Source organism: Sus scrofa, chromosome 15 (genome assembly GCF_054392235.1).
Source record: "Sus scrofa isolate SSC_HxYL_T2T_F1_AM1 chromosome 15, Sscrofa_HxYL_maternal_Yorkshire_Landrace_v2.0, whole genome shotgun sequence".
Lineage (NCBI taxonomy): Eukaryota > Metazoa > Chordata > Mammalia > Artiodactyla > Suidae > Sus > Sus scrofa.
The window spans coordinates 43,990,311-44,009,758 of record NC_139397.1 but is presented as its reverse complement, the minus strand read 5'-3'; the positions used below and the strand labels follow the sequence as shown (position 1 = coordinate 44,009,758).

The following is a 19,448-nucleotide window of genomic DNA, read 5'->3' as shown; positions in this document are numbered from 1 at the left end:
TTAAGAGCTTATGCCCTGTACTCACAACTGATAAATTATAGCCTTTAGGGATTATTAGCATATCAAAATGATGCCAGTTAACACTGGCAAACTGATGCATGACTGTGTGTGCTTACTTTTTACCCTGGTGGCTAACCAGGGGATTTGGGGGATGGTTAAAAAGGAGCCAAGATAGAATGTGTTGGGGCTGCAGGCTGCAAAGGCTACCTTTGGCCTGACCCGATTATCCTAATTGTGATTTGTTTTTCCATAAAAGTTTTAGGACAATCCACTTCCTTCAACACATATGCAATGGAGTACGCTATAATTTGGAACATTTGGTAACTAAACAGTCTCTCCAAGTAATTAGAACCTTAATTACTAAGAACTGGCATTCATCAACACCGCTCTACTGGGAGCAAAGCCTCTGCTGGACGACAGACATAACCCACACTTCCCGCTAGGGGCCCTTCAGGACACCTATTTGGGGCTGCTGCTTTCCCAGGGGAGGGAGTGAAAAGAAGGGAAGAAGGGCTTCCCCATCTTTTTGTTTTGTTTTAACATAAAAACAAACACTGGAGAAATGATGTTGTCAAACAGGCTATAAAGCATCTACAGCCTATTAACAGAACCATAAACATTCAACAACTTAAAAAAAAATAAGAGCACATGGAGGGGGATGAGGTGCATACATGCCAAGTGCTAGCCGACACTGATGAAAACAAATGTTACGATGGGTGTGAGACAGAACATGGAGAAGCCAGTCATGCATGAGCACTTGTTCACCTGACTGCCCAACAGAGTCAGCAGTGGCCAGAGCACTAGTGGACCTGGAATGACGTCGAGAGGCTGCAGGTAAAAGGAACGGCAACACCCACAGGGTTAACACAGAAGAACCCGAGACAGAAGAGGCCACGGTGCAAAGGCAAGGCGGGGATTGCTCCCAACAAGGCCGTGTTTTCTCATGAGAAGAAATGGTGCTGGATATGAATGGACAGCAAGTGCCAACCCCCGAACTCGCACACGGCTCTAAGACACCGGCACGACAGGGCAGTCGGTGAGGCCTCCCTTCGGTTCGTGTTCGCGCCAAGAAGCCTGGGTCAGCCATCATGGAGTGTGCGACATGGAGGCGGGGTCACCGAGCCGGCCCGATCCCAGACAGGGACGGCAGGAGGATGGACTGCCAACTCAGCTCACGACACGTCTCACCAGTATGTGATGCATATGCAACCATGCACCAGAAACAAAGCAGAGAAGGTTGTCATGTTATCTCAACAGAAAACAGAATGAACTCACGAGAAGGGAGCTCAACAAACGGACTTCCACTTGCCCCAGTCAAAAGCTTTGTCGTTCTGTTGCACGAATATCTTAATTATTAGTGAACTTACTGTGTAACTGTTGGAAAGTTAGTTCTAGTACACTTACAGCCTCCTTGGAGAGGCATCTGTAGTACTCTGGTTATGCACACCAGCTCTGTAACACACCTGTGGTGAGACCACAACTGGCTGTAGGACCTTGGGCAAAGTACTAAACCTCTCTGCGCCTCAGTTTTCTCATCTGTAAAATGGTGCTATCCATGGTACCTACTTCTTGGGAGTTAAGAGAATTAAAAGAAATTATACATAAAGTACTTGAAACAGTGCCAGGCACAGAATAAACAGTGGCAACAGTAGCAGCAGTGGTGGTGGTGGCAGTAATGGTTAAGAATAAATTCCAATTTACATCTGGATAGTAAATAGTATTTTACTAGCGAGTACTCATAAGAATCCCATCAATTCATCAATCTGAGCAAACACATGCTAAACCCCATCTTCATGTGGAGAGAAGAACTTTTAAAACCTTGGTTCAAAACTTAAATTTATTGACCAGGGTGCCACACAATATATCCTTTGTCTTTACCTCAGGGTGGGAAAAAAAGGTAATACGCTTCTATCATTATTTGGAAAAAAAACATGGTGATTGTAGCACAGAAAGTTCATAGGTCTCACAAAGCGCTTTCCATCCACACCGCTAGAGAACAGAATCCTGCACACGTTAACACTTACACATTGTCATAAAATAGCACAACTTCAATGTAATTTTTTTCACTTAAGTTCATGTCACTTCATGAAACGTGCATATCTGTGGGGTAAGTGGTGTTAAACAGCAAAGATTCCCTAGTCAATGAGGACATATTTTTCCCAGCATGCAAAATGAAAAGAAAATAGGATAGTCCCTAATTTCTCAAGAGGCACAAAAATAAACTGGCAAGCTCTAAAACAGGTAACATGAAATAATCACTTTCCTTAAATAAGGAAATTGGCAAGCTATTTTGTGAGACTGAAGCAAACTGTTCATTTATTGTACAAGCACGACAGTGTCATATCCTGACAGTTTAAACTGAAGGCAGTGATTAAGCAGTACCTGATCTGAAAGTTCTTTATGACGTCATCCTCTGGTTCTGTTACAACAGAATATTCTACAGCAAATTTGTCATGTAATGAATCCTTTGTCACATTCTGAGGTTTTGTTTTGTTTTGTTGTGTTGTGTTTGGTCTTGGCCATGCTGATGGCATGCAGAAGTTCCTGGGCCAAGGACTGAACCTGCACCACAGCAGCAGCCCAAGCCATAGCAGTGACAACGCCGGGTCCTTAATCTGCTGAGCCACCAGGGAACTCCAGTCCTTGTCACATCCTCAAGTGAACATCCAACAATGGGATCCAACGTGGACCCACTTACATCGAAGCCCTTAATTTCACCTAAAACTTGTCACTACAACCATCTAAATATATATTCATACCATTAAAGCAGTCCAAAACAATTTTTTAAGGAAAGTATAAACTTAAACCCAATATGTAGTCACTGAAACATAATTACTTCTGTTCTTTTTCTTTTAAAAAGTGAAAGTTGCCTCCTATATAAGTGCATTTCAAAGTTCATACAAAATTCCACTGATTTATAAAAGGGGTAGGAAATGAATATTAAATTGAAGGAGAATATGAAGGACACTTCACATTCTCTGAAGGGCACAGAAGGTTCCCTGAGGAGCAACAACCTTCTGGAGCTTATCTATGAGTTCCCGAGTCTAACAGCCAAGCCTGGAAAGCATGATTCGGAAACACGGCCAAGTGCTCTCTCTATACCAACACCTGGAGGGGCCTCACAGAAAGCAATTATATTTTGGAAGAACAAATGAAAGACACCTCAGATGAAGCAGGGGAACAGCCAAGCTTAGTCAGACCTGGATTCAAAATGTGGCTCCACCACGAAGCTGTGTGACCTTGAGAAAGTGGCCTCCTCTCCCCAAGTCTTGGTTTTGTCATCCGTAAAAGAGGGACATTAATACCTGTCCCAGAGGCTGAACGGGAGCCACAGGGGTCCTATGCCCACTAACTGCTCAGAATGGTGCCAGGCATGTGCGGGCACTACTGCTGTTCTTCCTGAACAAAAGTTACATAAACAGACTTAACTCACTCCCACCAAAAAGGCATGGTCTAAAAACTGCACTGAAGAGAGGTGAACTCTTGCCCTAACCACACAGAAGACACAGGCTGAAGCTAGAGTTTGTCAGGAGGGAAATGTCTGCATCCACATCCTGGGCATGGGTAGCAACAACTGTACATGTCAATACGCTGGCTGTCACCACACAGTGCATTGGAAATCAGACTGGATCTCTCAGCCCCTCCGGGTTCAGTCAGGACCCTGAGAATTCAGCACACCCTGCCTGGCCCACAGGCCACACACTGGGTCACAAAGCCTGCTTCCGTGGATAGTGACAAAGATAGCAACATATGTATGAAATAAAAACACTGACCTGACTCTGAGAGATAACCAATGAACAGACTGAACTGTTGACATTTAACAGGTTTATCTAAAAGGTCAAATTAACAGGGATGCACAGGTATATAGCCTTAACTTAAAGGGGAAAATCACCAGTTCATTTAGGAAAAAAACCATCATTGCTGCCCCTGATCCTTGAGGATTCTGATGAATACTTCAACTGCTGTGGAACAGCTGGTAGGGACCCGGTAAGCTGCCCCATTCAGGCCCCCATGCTAATGAGGCAGGACATCGCACACAGGTATCTTCTCCCTAAGTCAGGTGACTCATCCGGAGGCCTCCTGCGTCTTCCCCAGAACTTCATAAAGGACAATGGGCCATGAAGAGATAGACTGACCCAAGCCACAGCAGTGACACCGCTGGATCCTTAACCCACTACACCACCAGGGAACTCCTGGATCTAGATTTTGATCACAGATACTAAGAAAATAAAGATGCTGGCAAGAAGCACAGGCCCTTAGAAGGAGAGAGGCAGCTGTGAAGACCCTGTGCTTTTGCTCTAACACCATCTTTAACAGTTAATGTTGGAAAACCAGCTTCATAACTAGAGTCAAAATAAAAGTCCATAATTCCATATAATAACTTCAGGCCTAGGCCCAATTATTATAAAATGATTTCTACCTGCCATTCTTATCATGAGGAAAATACACAGATGTACAACACTTAATACGCCAAAGAACTCAAACAACTACTGAAAAATACAAAACATTTCTTTTTTGGTGACAGCATGTGTTGATAGATGTCCTTAGGAATTAATAATTTTACCAGGTTAAAAGGTGTATGTCCATTTTAGCAAAAGGGAGGACTATTAAAACTAAAAAGGAAAGGTAAATTCAATATTCTATAAGGGATTGGACTTTCCATGTGGCTCACAACACAATATTCTATAAAGGATGAAGGACACATGTTTCTCTTTTTGTCTTGTTTTTCTTGAATACTAGAAATTGTTAAAAATACAAATTCTGGCTCTAAAAAAGTGAGTGTATCAGACAAGCAGCCCCAAGAGGCATGAGACTCGTGATCTGAGATACAATACTTACAATGCCTCATGGCCACCAAGTACAGTTTTTTTGGTCCGGGGATGGCACCAGGTCACAAACCTTAAGCAGCCTACTGAGCCCAGGAAGAACGAAAATACCGTACTAGTTAATGGTGAACATCAGCCTTTTGCATTGTGCTGCAGACCCAAGCAGTTTATCAAAAAGCAATGTGCAGGCTGCTTTCGGGAAAGCTTTGAAATGACTCCTTTAACAGACAGCTGCTTTTTCCTGCTGCTTTTCCATTAGTGTTCTCACCCCCTAAACCAAGCACGTTTAGTTTCCTAAAAGTTGTCATGATTTCATGTTTCTTCCTTCTTTGAATTGAAGCACGTATGGGCTGATCTCTGCTAAAAGCCAAAACAAGTTGTAGAAATTCACTGACTATGGGTACACTTTGGACGAACCCTACTTTGAAACAGCAATTCTCTCTGGCTGAGGTCTGCCAAACGCTGGAAGGTTCCACACAGACGGGCTTGCCGGAAGGTGAGGGGTCATAAATGACAGTACGGAGCGCAGTGGTGCTTTTTTCCTCTAATACGTAAAAACTGGAAGTTGCCAAAATCCAAGCATGCAGAAGGGACAAGGGGCGGCTAAGGAGAGGCTCACAGGACAGTGGCGAGGGGACAGAGGCAGGTGGCCCAGCCAGCGTGCGGCCCGCGGGTACTCACCGAGCGGAGGGAAGCCCCGCGCAGGGCTTGTATCCCGGCTGCTCTCACGGCTGGTATCGCGGCTGCACCCCTGACTCATGCTGGGTCGAGGGATACGGCTGCTCCGTGCTGTGTGCAGCATGAGGGGTTTCAGAGAAGGTGAACAAGTTTAATGAAGACAGAAAAACTCACAAAATGTCAGTCACATTCTGTTCAGTAATCGCGACATCGTCCTGAACCTACCCCTGCGCTCTGGCCTCACTGACTGACAGGCCAGCCACCAAGGGGCCTGGATAAGAACTCACTTATGCTCAATGCCTCTCAAAGCTGGGGCTTTTAGGAGGAAGGCGAAATAACCCCTAAGTATAAGAATTAAAAAGAAAGCTTTCCAAAGAGCAAACTGGCACTGGAAATACAGGATCAAACGCCTTCTAGAAATGATCAGTTGTTTATGACTTTGATAAGCTCTTCGACAAGAGGATAAAAGGTCATGGTCATTTTCATGTGCACTGGGTCCTTAGAAAGATAACATGGATTAAAAAAAAAAAAAAAACAAAAACGAAAACAGAATAAAGGCTCTGGTCACTGAACCCCATGAACTTACCTAATTAAAAGGAAGAGGGTTCCCTTCTTCCAGCCTGGCCTTCTTTACAAAGAGAAGTCATAAGGACTGACCCAGCTGAGAACCTGCCCACTTCAGTTAGTGTATAGATGCCTCAAACATAACTACCTAATCATCAGGCAGAAAGAACTGGGACTGCTAACCCTTACTTCACCGGTCCCAACATGAATTCCTACGTTTCCTATGGGAATCCAAAATGACTGGCTTGTCAACCCTACTCACACGCCTTCCCTGCCTGATACAGCCCTAGACCTAAGTCTTTGGTGTGGGGCCTGATCATCCCAACATCCATGTTAAAAGATGGCCTGAGAACAGCCAGTTCCTTGATGATTACCTACAGGTAACTTCATCGCACTCATGGCATATGACAATGAGAAGACGGAGTCACATGGATGGCCTAAGCTACATAATATGACAGGGACAACAAATATTTCCATCTGGAAAAGATCTACTAATTCTGGACTAGATGGAAATGCCATTCTCAGAAATCTTGGAAAAAATAAACTTGATTGACTGATGTAAAAACAGCCATGTTTACTAAATTGCAATAAGCAAATCCTATGATTCTACAGCAAAGGTAGATTTATTATATGGCTAAACAACAACAAGACTATCTACAAACCAGACTCCTAAAACTCCCTGACTTAGAAGAATATGAAAAACCAAACCAACTCCTCCCGAGGCCTCTGCTCAGCGCTGGAGGTGAAGTAGGCCGTAAGCGATAGTTGGAGGCTTAGGTCTGACTGGCAGGCAGGGCAAGATCAAGGGCAGGAATGCAATCTGAGCTGAAATGGGGCTTCATTTGGGATTCTCTAGGAATTTCTAAATTCTCCTTCATTCTGCTACAGTGACTTGGAAGTACTGAGTTTTCACTTGAAATAGCAGTGGCGATTTAATCAGAAATTCTTGACAGCATTCCAAACAGCTTTTACATGGAGGGCAAAAGCAACAGGTGCTAAATTAAACCCTTTAAAAACTAGTGAGTATGTACTGACCCCATCAAATACATGAAAATTGCCTAAAACCTACAAAGCCATACTGCTTATCCTTAGAGGATCAATACCACATCTAATTTATAAAACAGCCTCTCCAACTCCACACTAACTCACTGGTCCAGCCACTTAGCCTCCACTTAGGAAGGTGAGAAACAGAGAGTCCCTATCGTTTGAATGAAAAAGATCCCATGAGATAAGGTGCACTTGTAGGTACGTCTGCATCCCTTGCTGAAAGGCACACATGAATATCCTGTCTTTTTCCACTGGCCACTCCAAAGCAAATAAATGAAAAGTAATCAAAACAGTCCTGGCAGTTTTTCATATATGTGCATGGTTAGTTGACCGCCTTCTTATAGTTTTTGCCTGGTGACTTCTGAATTTATACACAGCTTTCACTCGCTTCCTTAAATTAATACACATGCTATAGCAATGAGAACTCTCTGCTCTCTCGGGGAGCTGAGCTGCTTTGTGAGGACGAGAAGGAATAAGCAGATACGATCTAAAGTGACCACAATTAGAATTCCTAAGGAGGTTACCGTCCTTGCATCTGACCCAGAGAAACTTCGTTCACCCATTTGTGCTGACTGGCTACCTTTAACAATGGCTCGCAGTAACAGAGAAAGAAAATTCTGTCTATAATTCTGTTTGCAATTTTGCCTCAAACTTCACTAAAGTCCACTTAGTGGTGAAATCAACAGTTCCAATGCTGGACAATTTTAAACACAAGAGGAAAAAAATACCCACTTACTTGTACCACCACTTCCAAAGACTGATCTACAAGGAGAACTTAAATATCTATGTAGATAATTTTTACGAAGACTAATTGAGTGTTCAGAACTAAAACACAACACACCAAATCAACTGGTCTCTTTACTGAGTGCTGAAACTGTTCTATGCGAGAACACGTTACAGAAAAGGCGTAACCGAGGAGGAGCCCCCCTGCCCCCCCCAACTCTCTCTCTCTCTTTCTCCCTCTCTCCCACCCCCGCCACCACTCGAACTTCCTAAAAGTAGGCTTCTGCAGGACTCTGGAGTCCTGTGCTGGCGGAATGCTGGGAAGCCCCAAAAAACCATCTGACTGGTTTTCATCTCTTAGTGACACCCTACTGTTACAAGTGTTCAAGGGAAATCCTGACTTGCGTCTTTTAAGGAAGGATCCTACCAGAATTCATATCCAAAGCAGAAGTGAAAAAAGAACAATGAAAACTGAGGCAAGTTAAAGATATGAAATGACTCTCTACTCCAGACATTTTCATGTCTTGGTCTTGCACACAGTCATCTAATCCTAACAGCTAAAACTGATTACAAATTTTAATTTTTTCAAAATATTTTTAACCAGAAAACCTGAGAACACTTTAAACACATAACCACAGAAGGTAAGGGACAGAAAGAAGGTCCAATATTTTTACAGCCTTTTCAATGGAGGGGTTGAGCGAAGAAGGAAACAAAAGCAAACTTCCAAAATATAACTGCTGTAGGGGTCAGTTACTCATGTGGCTTTATCCTAAGTCATGAATAGAATGAAGCAATTTATACACATACTCTTCTATTTGATCCAACAGTTTATGAAGTAATAAAATGCCTAGAAGAGAATGCAGGGGTTTGCTTCTTAGTTATCCAGCAGGAAGTACATCCTGTTTTGCTTAAGAAACCTTAAATGCTAAAGAAGAGCTTTGACATTACTTTTATCACAAATGAGACAGCAAATTTAGTTAAGACATACTGTTTCAAACAAGAAAAGGCAAGCTGAACCAAACGTAATTTGTAGATAACGAGAACTAATTCTCTGAGCAAATTCCAAGACTAGTTTAGCTATGATTAAAGCTACTAATTGGTTTGGGGATTTAGAAAATATTCTTAAAAGATGCTCCTAGTTTTTTTTGAATATTTATATTTAAAGTTGCTATACAATGAACCAAATGTTTAGACACATAGGCATATACCCAGTACATACTAATAAGTGTCAAAAGAAACAAACAACCTATTACCAAAAAATACAAATATATCTGACACAGTATAAAATGGAGTCTCTAAGCAGCACTACAGGAAGAGTGGAAAAGATGTACTTTACTCATATACATATACATATCTGTGCATGTATATTCTCACAATGTGCAAAAATTTAAATAAAACATCTTCTTTAACCAGAATTGTACGTATGACCTCAAAGCTCTACACATAACTAATCCCCTTAACGAACAGCAAGGAAACAACTTTCTTCAAAATAATGTTTCAAATAAGAACTCCTTGGAAGGTAACAGGCTCCTGTTTAGAGCTTACTGATGGATGATGTGCCATAGTACGTCTTTTAAAGGCTTATTCAGTGTCGTCTTTTTCAACTATCCACAATGCAAACTTCATAGTTAAGACCATAGGCTACCAGATCGTAGAGTTATGTTAGATAAAGTTGGATTATTTCCCAATTTCAAGAAGAAGATAAAAATGGCATGTTTAATAAATATAAAAAGTAAAATCCTCCAAAAGAAAACAATGTCTTTCTTTTTTTTTTTTTTTCTTTTTCTGCTTTTTAGGGCCACACCCATGGCATATGGAAGTTCCCAGGCTAGGGGTCGAATCAGAGCTACAGCTGCCAGCCGATGCCACAGCCACAGCAATGTGGGATCCAAGCCATGTCTGCGACATACACCACAGCTCACAGCAATGCCGGATCCTTAACCCATTGAGAGAGGCCAGGGATTGAACCTGCATCCTCACGGATACTAGTAGGATTCGTTTCTGCTTTGCCACAACAGGAATTCCCAAGAATTTCTAAAAGTATGAAATCTGGATTGCTAAGAAACATTGGAAAAGGACAGCTAAAACCTCACACCTGGATTTGAAATCAAATGCATTTTCCAAACAAGACTGGGTCCAAATAGACATATGTCACAGCATCAAATCTGCAATTTAGATACTCCAATCATACGACTGTCTCTGGTTGTACCCACATTACTTGCTGTCACTGGTCAGCTCAGGGACCACACTATGTAACGCCAACAGGAAGTTGGCGTGGTGCGAAATTAACAAAACCACTGCTTGACGACACTTCTTACTTGCCTCAGAAATGTGATAATCAAGTCCTAGTGATTCTGCCTCTTAAAACTCTGCCCCTGCCTTCTGGTAGCTCAGGCAGGCTTCAAGGGTGTTCACGAGCTGGACCCCACAGTGCCTCTGCTCTGACAAACTCCTAGGCTGTCGTGGGATGAACCACAGGTAGGCTCCCTGGCCTGACCTCCTCCACACAAGCTCCTCACCACCTACAACACCTTCCTCCTCATCTCCCCATCCTACCTGATGCCACCTTACACCTCATCAGGACAGAACCTATTCTGGGAAATCTCCCCTGGCAGGAAACCTGGAGCATTGGCGCAGACAAAGGGCTTAAGAAGCTCCTTTTCTATGGTCCCAGGGCACCTGCCAGAGACCCTGTCATACTGCCTTACATTTTCACCTCGAAGACCACAATAAGCTCGCTGAGGTCAGAAGCCAAATCTCGAACCATAATAAAATCTAACAATGGCCCAGCACATCATAGTCAATACGCAAGTAAAAGTTGCAAATAAATGAGAAAAATAAGCCAACAGGACTAAAGGATATAATCCTCTGATTTCACATTAGCGGGCTTTTCCCCTTAGAAAGCAGGTGAAAATGTAAGAAAGTGTATGAACACAGATTTTTTTTTTTGTAGTAAATTACAAAAGACTTCTAACTTTTTATTGAAAAGGTAGCATATAAATTAGATTTTAATATAGTAAAAAGTTGTTAAGCTGCTAGAGTAATTCATATAATCCTACATACTATTACAAAGAAACTAAACAATACGACACAAAAATATTACATATACTAGTTTTCCTCTATTCTTGGTTTTTATCTTTGAACATTATTATGTTAAAAGTAACTACACATATTCTTTGATAGTAAGTTTCACCAATTAGGTTAGAGAAGATCAAAATCAAAAAAATAAATGTGGACCCTACACACTGTTTTGAAAATGTACATAAGTTAATGGCTAATTTAGTGCTAATCAGTGAAAGAAAAATGAAAAAGCAACATTCCTCCTAACCATGCAGATACAAATCCTGCCCATTCCACCAATTTGCTGTTCGTAAAATGACTCTAAAACACAAAAGCCCACGATGGTTTCTTTCCCGACAATTTGAAGGTAACCCCCACATAGTTCTGAGTTATAACTGAAAACCGAACAGGTTATGATCTGTAAAAAGCACACATGGAAATGTCTATTTCCCACAGCAGACAGTCACAATTATAAACCAGGACCAGGTTGGGAGTAGCGTCCCAGGTCTCAGAGGGCTCTTACCTAATCCTATGCGGCTTGGACTTGTCTCCCGGCTACACCCCTGACTCCTGGGAATCTTGCTTCGTTTTTCTGAAGAGGGTGTCACAGGCGGGCCTCTTGAGGAACTCCCAGCCAGGCCACTGTAACCGCTGCCCAACAACTTCCCTGGGGAACTTGATCGGCTGCCAGCTGAAAGTGAACCAAACAAAAGTGAATCAAGAAACCAATGACAGTATTTCAGAAGTCAGTTTATACATTAGTTTGGATCAAATACTAAGAGAATTTTATATAAAAGTAGTTTTCTAGTTGGTAACAGTACTAATTTTTTTAAATGAAGGAGTATAAAAGAATATCCAATTATCATAAAAGACCATTTATACATAGAAGAACTAGAGGTGGAGTTCTATAAAAATGACTACAAAATTTCTAATTCAAAAGAGCAGGTTTGAGCTGAGTACAAAAAACCTCCATGTTCCACAGCAAATTTCTACAAATAATCACAAAGATATTTATTTATTGTCTTGTTTTCTAGGGGAGTTGATTTGTTAAAAACTGCTGAAATTGTGGAAAGGAAAGAAGTATAACAAAAATTTCTTAAACATTAATGGAAAAAAAATAGATCCAAGATACCATTAAATCTAACATATGGAAAAGGGGGCAGAAATATGATAAAAATCACAAAATAAAACAGGAGGAATAAGCTCAAACATATCAGTAATCACAATAAATGTTGCTGGACTAAATTCAGCTAAAAGATTCTTGGATTGGTTTAAAAAAACTGAAATGAATTTCAACTGTATGTTGTTTATAAGAGACAACATACATACAACAAAACAATAAAACATAGCATTAAAAAGAAAAAAGGATATTTCATATTGATAAAAGAATAATTATCCTTAAAAATATAGTAATCATGAAACATTATTCTCCAAGTAACACAGTTTTGAGATATACAACATAAAAGTGATTAAAAACAGAGAGGAATTTAAAAGGCCATAATTATTACTATACTTCTCAGAAAGACAAGTAACTAACAGGAGCTTAATACACTACTCAGACACTGACAGAGCACACAGTCAAATTATATAGATATGTATAACACCTCCCACATACACACACATGTATAGTTCGACAAACAGAACACACATTCTTTTCACACTTCTACACAAGAATATTACAAAAACTGACTATGTACTAAGCCTCAAAGGAAATCCCCAAAACCTACAAAAATAGAAATTATATAGAACACATTCCCTGACATGTATGCAATAAAATTAGAAATTAAAAACAAATAATATGGCCAGTGATTTTTATAAATGGCTAAGTGGCTAGTTATCTGTATATCCATTTCTTGCAAAGCAAAGTTCTCTGCTAAAGAAATCAGCAAAATTTAAGGATCATAACAATATACCCAAATGGCAGTCACTATCTTAGATCATTTCTTTATATAGGGAAGGCAATAAAATTTGCAAATAGCAAGTGTACATTAGAATGTACCAGAATAGATCCTGAGGTAAAACCTTTATTTCTGAAATAACACTTACCTGGAAATTAAATACACGCACATACCCCTCTATCAGTCAACAAATCACTTAGATGACTACTTACAAAAATTAGTACTTTATAATGATTTAACTAAAATTTAAGTGAAATTCATTATAAAAACTACCAGTACATATTACCACCAAGAACCTGTCCCAGGATCTATTAATTTTGCCCATAAAACTTGAGCACATAAGTGAACCACTAAGCTGTATAAAAGGAGAAATCCATTTCAAACTCTAGAATTTGAACATACAGAAAAAAATGCAGAAAGATTAACTAAGCTCATGATAAAAAGAACTTGATATTGTAGAAGGAACACGGGGTGAGGGAGAATGCAAGCAAGCAAGCAAACAAACAAAGCAAGAAGAGAAATGGCTTACCACCAGCAGGATTAGCAGATCTGGATCCTTGATTATGAGAGCAGACCAAAGGACAGGCAAAAAGTGGATTAAAAGACAATAACACAATACAGAAGGTCAGCATGCAACACAACACGAATGTCTTTGATCACAAATACATTAGCAAACAAGCTATTTTTTTCTAGGTCTTATTTTATTTTATACACATTGACATTTATTTCAGATCTGCTCATGAAACACTTATGAACCTACAATGTGCCAGGAGGACAAGGTGCCCCTTTGGAGGCACGCCTACTCTCTGGTTCTGAGCAACCTGACAGGTGTGACTTCATCTTACTGGTCCACGCACCACATCGCTGCCACTTCACAAGGTACTTACCACATAGGAGGTGCTCAGTGAACATCAATGAGCTGAAAGGAACTGCTACCAACTAGTTTTATCTGAATGAATTATGCCAAAGTCTCAAATACTTAAGTATTCATTCTCACATATTTAAATCCTCAACTATTTAAAATATGCCAACTGTCAACTGTCATAAATCTAATATTAATGAAAGCTACTCACTATTAAACCAGAACTATGAATGCTAGTACGTCTACATTTGTAAACTACATAGACGTACTTATATTTACCTCCTACTAAAATAATTATTTAAAATATATGATTTATCTTTGTAAGTTTAAGGTCCAGGGTTGATCATTTGCTGGTGGTGTCTCCTTCTTGTGAGTAGAACTTGGCAAGTAAAAGAAAACTGAAGAGCTTTTAAAGAGAATCCACAAGGCAAGGTGCAAGATTTTTATGAATTAAAGCGCTCCCACCACCCCCACTGCAGAAGGTACATGGTTTTCTCCACTTCTTAAGCAGAGGGCCCAGCTGGGGACAGGGACCTCTGCAGAGGCCAGTGCCACTTAACAAAGAAATGCGAAATACTATTCAACCCTTACTTTCTAGGAAAGAAAATAACCCTGAACAATTAAAGGGTTAAAACATTTTTTATTCAACTCAATTTCAACATATTGACCTATATTCTAAGTCTTGAACCTACTTTTTGTGCAACTGCTGTACAATAAGATCTGCCTCATACTTATGAGGTCCTGACCAGAGTATTACATACACCTGTGACTCTGGGCATCTCTAGGGTTTAACAGAATGACAAGGGCAGGGATATAACTTCCAAGGTAGAGGCTTCTGGACTCTGCCTGCGCCCTCTGTTGTGCTGCATAGTGCAATACACTAAAAGCATGGGCTTCTGCGTCAGACAAGCCTGGGTGCTGTGACCACACAGCACTGTCACTTACTTGGCACTGTCGTCTCAGGATAAAGGCCTGTTTTGAAGGGAGGACTACGGTTCTCAGAGGGACACGGGAACATATATAAAGTCAGGAGGGGCTGAGAAAGGCATCTAAATACCGAGGAGGGAACCTAAGGTCTGGCTGCAGACTGGCTGCTCTCTATACAAGCTCCTGGGGTCTCAAGGGAGGCAAACACAGGCTGAAGAGGGCTGTGCTGAGAGACGGGAAGCCTTCTTCTGCCACAGTCACTCGCCCAAGAGACCTCTGACACCGGCTCTGCTCTATGTGCACAGAGAAGGAAGCAGGGTACTCAGAGTCACAGGGCCCTGGGTACTAAGAGTGATGGGAATACGTTCATTCCATCCACGGCTGCCTTCATGCCGACGCTACAGATGGAGTGACTCGACGTATACAGAGAAGCCATCGTGGAAGCTGCACAAAGCAAGAGCCCACACTGGCGCAAGAGCGGAGCAGAGTGCAGGTGTTAGCACAGCGGGCGCGAGGGGAGACTTCAAACGGATTTTCTTATTTCCACTAGAGGGAGAACTCAACATTAAGAGTCATCATCTCCCGGCTCTGCTCTTAAATGACATCAGAGGAGTTACCATCGTGGCACAGCAAAAACGAATCCAACTAGGAACCATGAGGTTGCAGGTTCGAACTCTGGCCCTGCTCAGTGGGTTAAGGATCTGGGGTTGCCATGAGCTGCAGTGTAGGTCACAGAGACAGCTTGGATCTGGCATTGCTGTGGCTGTGGTGTAGGCCAGCAGCTGCAGCTCCAGTTGGACCCCTAGCCTGGGAACTCCCATATGCCATGGTGCAGCCCTCAAAAGCAAAAAAAAAAAAAAATGACATCAGGATTTCTTCTCAAGTAAAATGGGTCTCAGTCCAGGTACGTTTCAATTGGAGATGCTTGAAGGGTGGGAAAGAAACTACATTTTCTTTAAAGCTGAATGTAAGTCACCTCGAAGGGAGATACAGCTACATAATCCACTTTGTAAGCTTACCCAATAAACATCAAGATTATTCACAGGTTATCTTACAGCCACAGAAATGTGTTTCCCCCTAAAGTCAGTGGAAATACTACAAACGTCCCCACTGCAGAATGGCTACTGAACAAAACTGAGATAACAGAGAGCATAGAATATACTTCTTACGCTGAGACTGTGACACCACTTTAGCTCGACTGCGGCCCCGGCTGTCGGAAGGTGTGGAGGCAACGTTGGTGGCGCTCCCCGAGCTTTGCCGTCTTGTGCGGATCCGACCTGCGGACACAGCAGAAACAGTGCTTCCATCACGTCTCCAATAAGTGCGGCCTCTCAAGAAAACAGGCAAGGGGTGGTGACCCAGCTGCCTACAGCGGAGCTCGTCTTATTGAGTGGGTCCCCACATGTGGCCGGAGAGCACGTGCATACAATGTGCACACACACACCACGGACACCTCAGGACTCGTCAGGACCTCCTCAGCGTGACTCGGGAACCTAGCTGGTGCTTTTGTCTCAACCATCTTAGCATATTTTCAGATAAGGAGGTGATATTCACTCAGTTCTTTTCCACAGTTCTTTTTCCGATTAAGTTCCCTCTTCTGTTTATTGTCTACATATCTGTCAAATTCCCCAAAGCAGAAAATATTAGCTGTCATCTTAAGAAAAACACTATAGAAAAATAAAAAGAATAAATAAAAAAACCGCAACAAAAAGCATAAAACTTTTAAACTCAGCCATCAACAAAAGCTACAGTACCAGAGAATAAATGAATCTTGATATGTAGCATTAAACTTCTACTCTAAAACATATATGCCAGCAAGTTTCTAAAAGAAAATTTATAAACGATGAAGTTTATAAAAAGAATCAGTATTAAGAATACCTAGAGAAATGATGACCTAAAAATAGTGCAATGTCACAAGCATTTATGAAACAAAATTTGCCATTGTTAAGTAAAGCAATCTGTTAATTCCAATTATTAAAGCGTGAAACCATAAAAATAAAAATGAATTTAGAAATGCAAAATCATTGATGGTAAGACTAGTATGATTAGGAATTGAAATCAGGGCTTCTTTGGTTTCAAAGAGGCACAAATGCCCTGACTGGCCTAATTCAATCAGAACAGCAATCTGACAGGGAAAACACAAAACCAGGTGAACTCCCAGTGGCTTCTTATAATATTGTTCAAAAGCACATCTACCTCATCCACACAGAAAGCTTGCAGAAAGGCAATGGAGAAAAACAACTCCTAAGGCTTGAAAAAGTTTCAAGAAAAGGAGGTGAGGAGCAATTAAAGAAAGCACTGCATTTTAAAAAAGAAAAGAAAATGAGAAAATCAATGACTTTTAATAGTTGAATGAAAGACCTTACAAATTCTAGAATCTATACTAAAATTAAGAGCTATACTATATAATATACTATATCATAGTCTACAAACTACATATGGGTTAACTCAAAATCCTAACACCCAACATATAAAGTAATTATTCCCATTTTACAGATGAGGAAACCAAGAAACAAGGGGATTAATTAATTTGCCCAAGGTCACACTACTGGTTTATATACCAGTTCCTGGCTGGCTGGCCAACCTAAGACTTCACTCTCCTAAGGAAGTCACCAAGCTACATCAAGGCAGTCACCTAAGCAAAGTGAATGTGAAAAAACAACTTAATTTCTTAAATTTTTATAAAATATTAAGGTCACCAAAAGATTTTTAAAACAAACATCCACACCCACTTCAGCTAAGAAAATAAAAATCTTTGGGAATGTCCCTGAATCCTGCACCTCTCCCAACACCTGTAACACCATCCTAAACTCATCACTCCCTTGCATTTCTTTGTTCTTCATTTACATAGTCGCATAACCCAAAATAGATGGCATTATTTTATACATTTTTTTAATTTTTTTAAATTATATCATGTTTTCCAAAACTTACGGTTTGGCTCAACATTTTATTTGTGAGGTCACCTACAGAAATGATTTTTCTGTAGGAGGTAGAGATCCACTTTACTTTTTCCATATGACTAACAAAGGTCCAAATAAACTTACTGAAACCTTTCTTATCAATCTGCAAAGCCATCTTTGTCATCTACCATGTACTTATATACATGCCTGGGCTGTATATACATGTCTGGTCTGTCCAATTAGCCCACGTGATCATCCTGTGCAACTTACAACAATGCTATAAGCAGTTTTTTTCTTTTCTTTTTTTTTTTTTTTTTTGCCATACCCATGGCATGTGGAAGTTCCTGGGCCTGGGATAGCATTAACAAGGCCCAATTCTTAACTACTAGGAAACCAGAGAACTCCATGTGTAGCTTTTTGAAACCACCTTCTTAACTGGTAGGCAAATCAACCTACTTTTTCCTAAAGCTTTCTGCTCTCTCACATATGCATGTGAAGATACAATAAAAAGGCATGCTGAAATTCTGATTGTCATTGTGGAATGTGGGGTTAATTTGGGGGGAAAGACAGCTTTATGATAGACACTGACCTTGCCATTCATTAATGTTTCCTCTATTTTACTGTCTTCAGTGTTTATCAAATAAACCTTTAGAATCTTTCTGAAAGTTGTATTCAATTTTTATAGATTTATTCAAAGGTACCATGTTTTTATTGTAAGTGATACAGCTTATTAAATTATATTTTCTAACTTGTTGACAAATAAGAATGTAAGTAACTATTATGTTTTGATCTTAACTCTAGGACCCTTACTAAACTTTTATTAATTATCCTAATTTACATGCAGGTTTTTGGCATTATCTAAATAGAAAATCACCTACAAATGAGACTTGGTTTTCTCCCCTCAAACCCTGCCCTTAAGTCTTCTCCTTTATCCCTGTCTTGGGCACGCAGCACATGCTAAAAAAAAAAAAAAAAAAAAAAAAAAAAACTAGCACGAGGAGTTCCTGTCGTGGCGCAGTGGTTAATGAATCCGACTAAGAACCATGAGGTTGCGGCTTCGATCCCTGGCCTTGCTCAGTGGGTTCAGGATCCAATGTTGCCATGGCTCGGATCCCGCATTGCTGTGGCTGTGGTGTAGGCCAGTGCCTACAGCTCCAATTCAACCCCTAGCCTGGGAACCTCCATATGCCGCAGGTGCGGCCCTAGAAAAGGCAAAAAGACAAAAAAAAAAAAAAAAAAAAAAAACAAAAAACAGCACAAGGTAGATTTTGTTGTCTTGAGCTACATTTCAAACAATTCTAGATTTCCCCAGAAAATATATTTCAACAAGAAAACTCATTCCTAATCGCTAAGAACTTAAAAATGTTTGTGGAATTTAATGCTTTGCCTCCATCTTCTGAAATAAGAGGATAATCCTCCTAAATATGCTGAGATTCATCTACAAGGTTTTAAATATTAAACCTGGGCTAATCTTTCACTGTCATGATGTATACTTCTGTACATAGTACGTGTGTATTGAACCTGATCTGATTTGGGTCCTGAGGCTACACCAGCTGCACAAAATCAGTGAGGGCAACATTCTTTCCACTCCGAATTCGAGTAAAATGGGAACTAACACTTCACAACTTGCAGGCATAGCAAGTTTCTGAACATGGCAGGGATTCTCCATATTTTTTCTATTATAATTAATTAATTAGCTTTTGGGGATGGAGTTTTAAGTACTGATTCAAATAATTTAGTGAGTAGTCTTAGAACTCACTTTGTTCTTCTTGAAGAAATAGTTTTGTATTTTCTTGAAATTTACCTAAATTTGTTTTAAAATTAACATAAAATTGTCAAGTTTTCTCTTCTACCCTTTAAAGCTCTACTGAGCCACCTGCTTTATCACTGCTAATGGTTATACTTATTCTCTCTTTCAAATGATCTTTCCAAAAGTTTGCCTATTTGACGAGTATTTTTAAAG

At 40.5% G+C, this 19,448-nt stretch overlaps 1 protein-coding gene across 50 annotated transcripts in view; it reads right to left on the bottom strand.

Annotated features, from left to right (window-relative positions):
* CLASP1 (cytoplasmic linker associated protein 1) overlaps positions 1-19,448 on the bottom strand; it is a 259,813-nt gene that overhangs the window by 67,394 nt on the left and 172,971 nt on the right. For 15 of the 50 annotated variants that reach the window (XR_014829645.1, XR_014829648.1, XR_014829650.1 and 12 more), the window contains 2 exons: positions 15,755-15,862; positions 11,422-11,589 (listed from right to left, as the gene is read on the bottom strand). Coding sequence is in view for 31 of the 50 variants with exons in the window: in XM_084999589.1 (XP_084855715.1) it covers positions 11,422-11,589; positions 15,755-15,862 (276 nt within the window). In the remaining 19 variants the exon portion in view is untranslated. Of the gene's footprint in view, positions 1-765; positions 829-5,507; positions 5,616-11,421; positions 11,590-13,325; positions 13,353-15,754; positions 15,863-19,448 lie in introns of all 50 variants that reach the window. The other 35 variants (XR_014829643.1, XR_014829647.1, XR_014829646.1 and 32 more) reach the window with 5 other exon arrangements.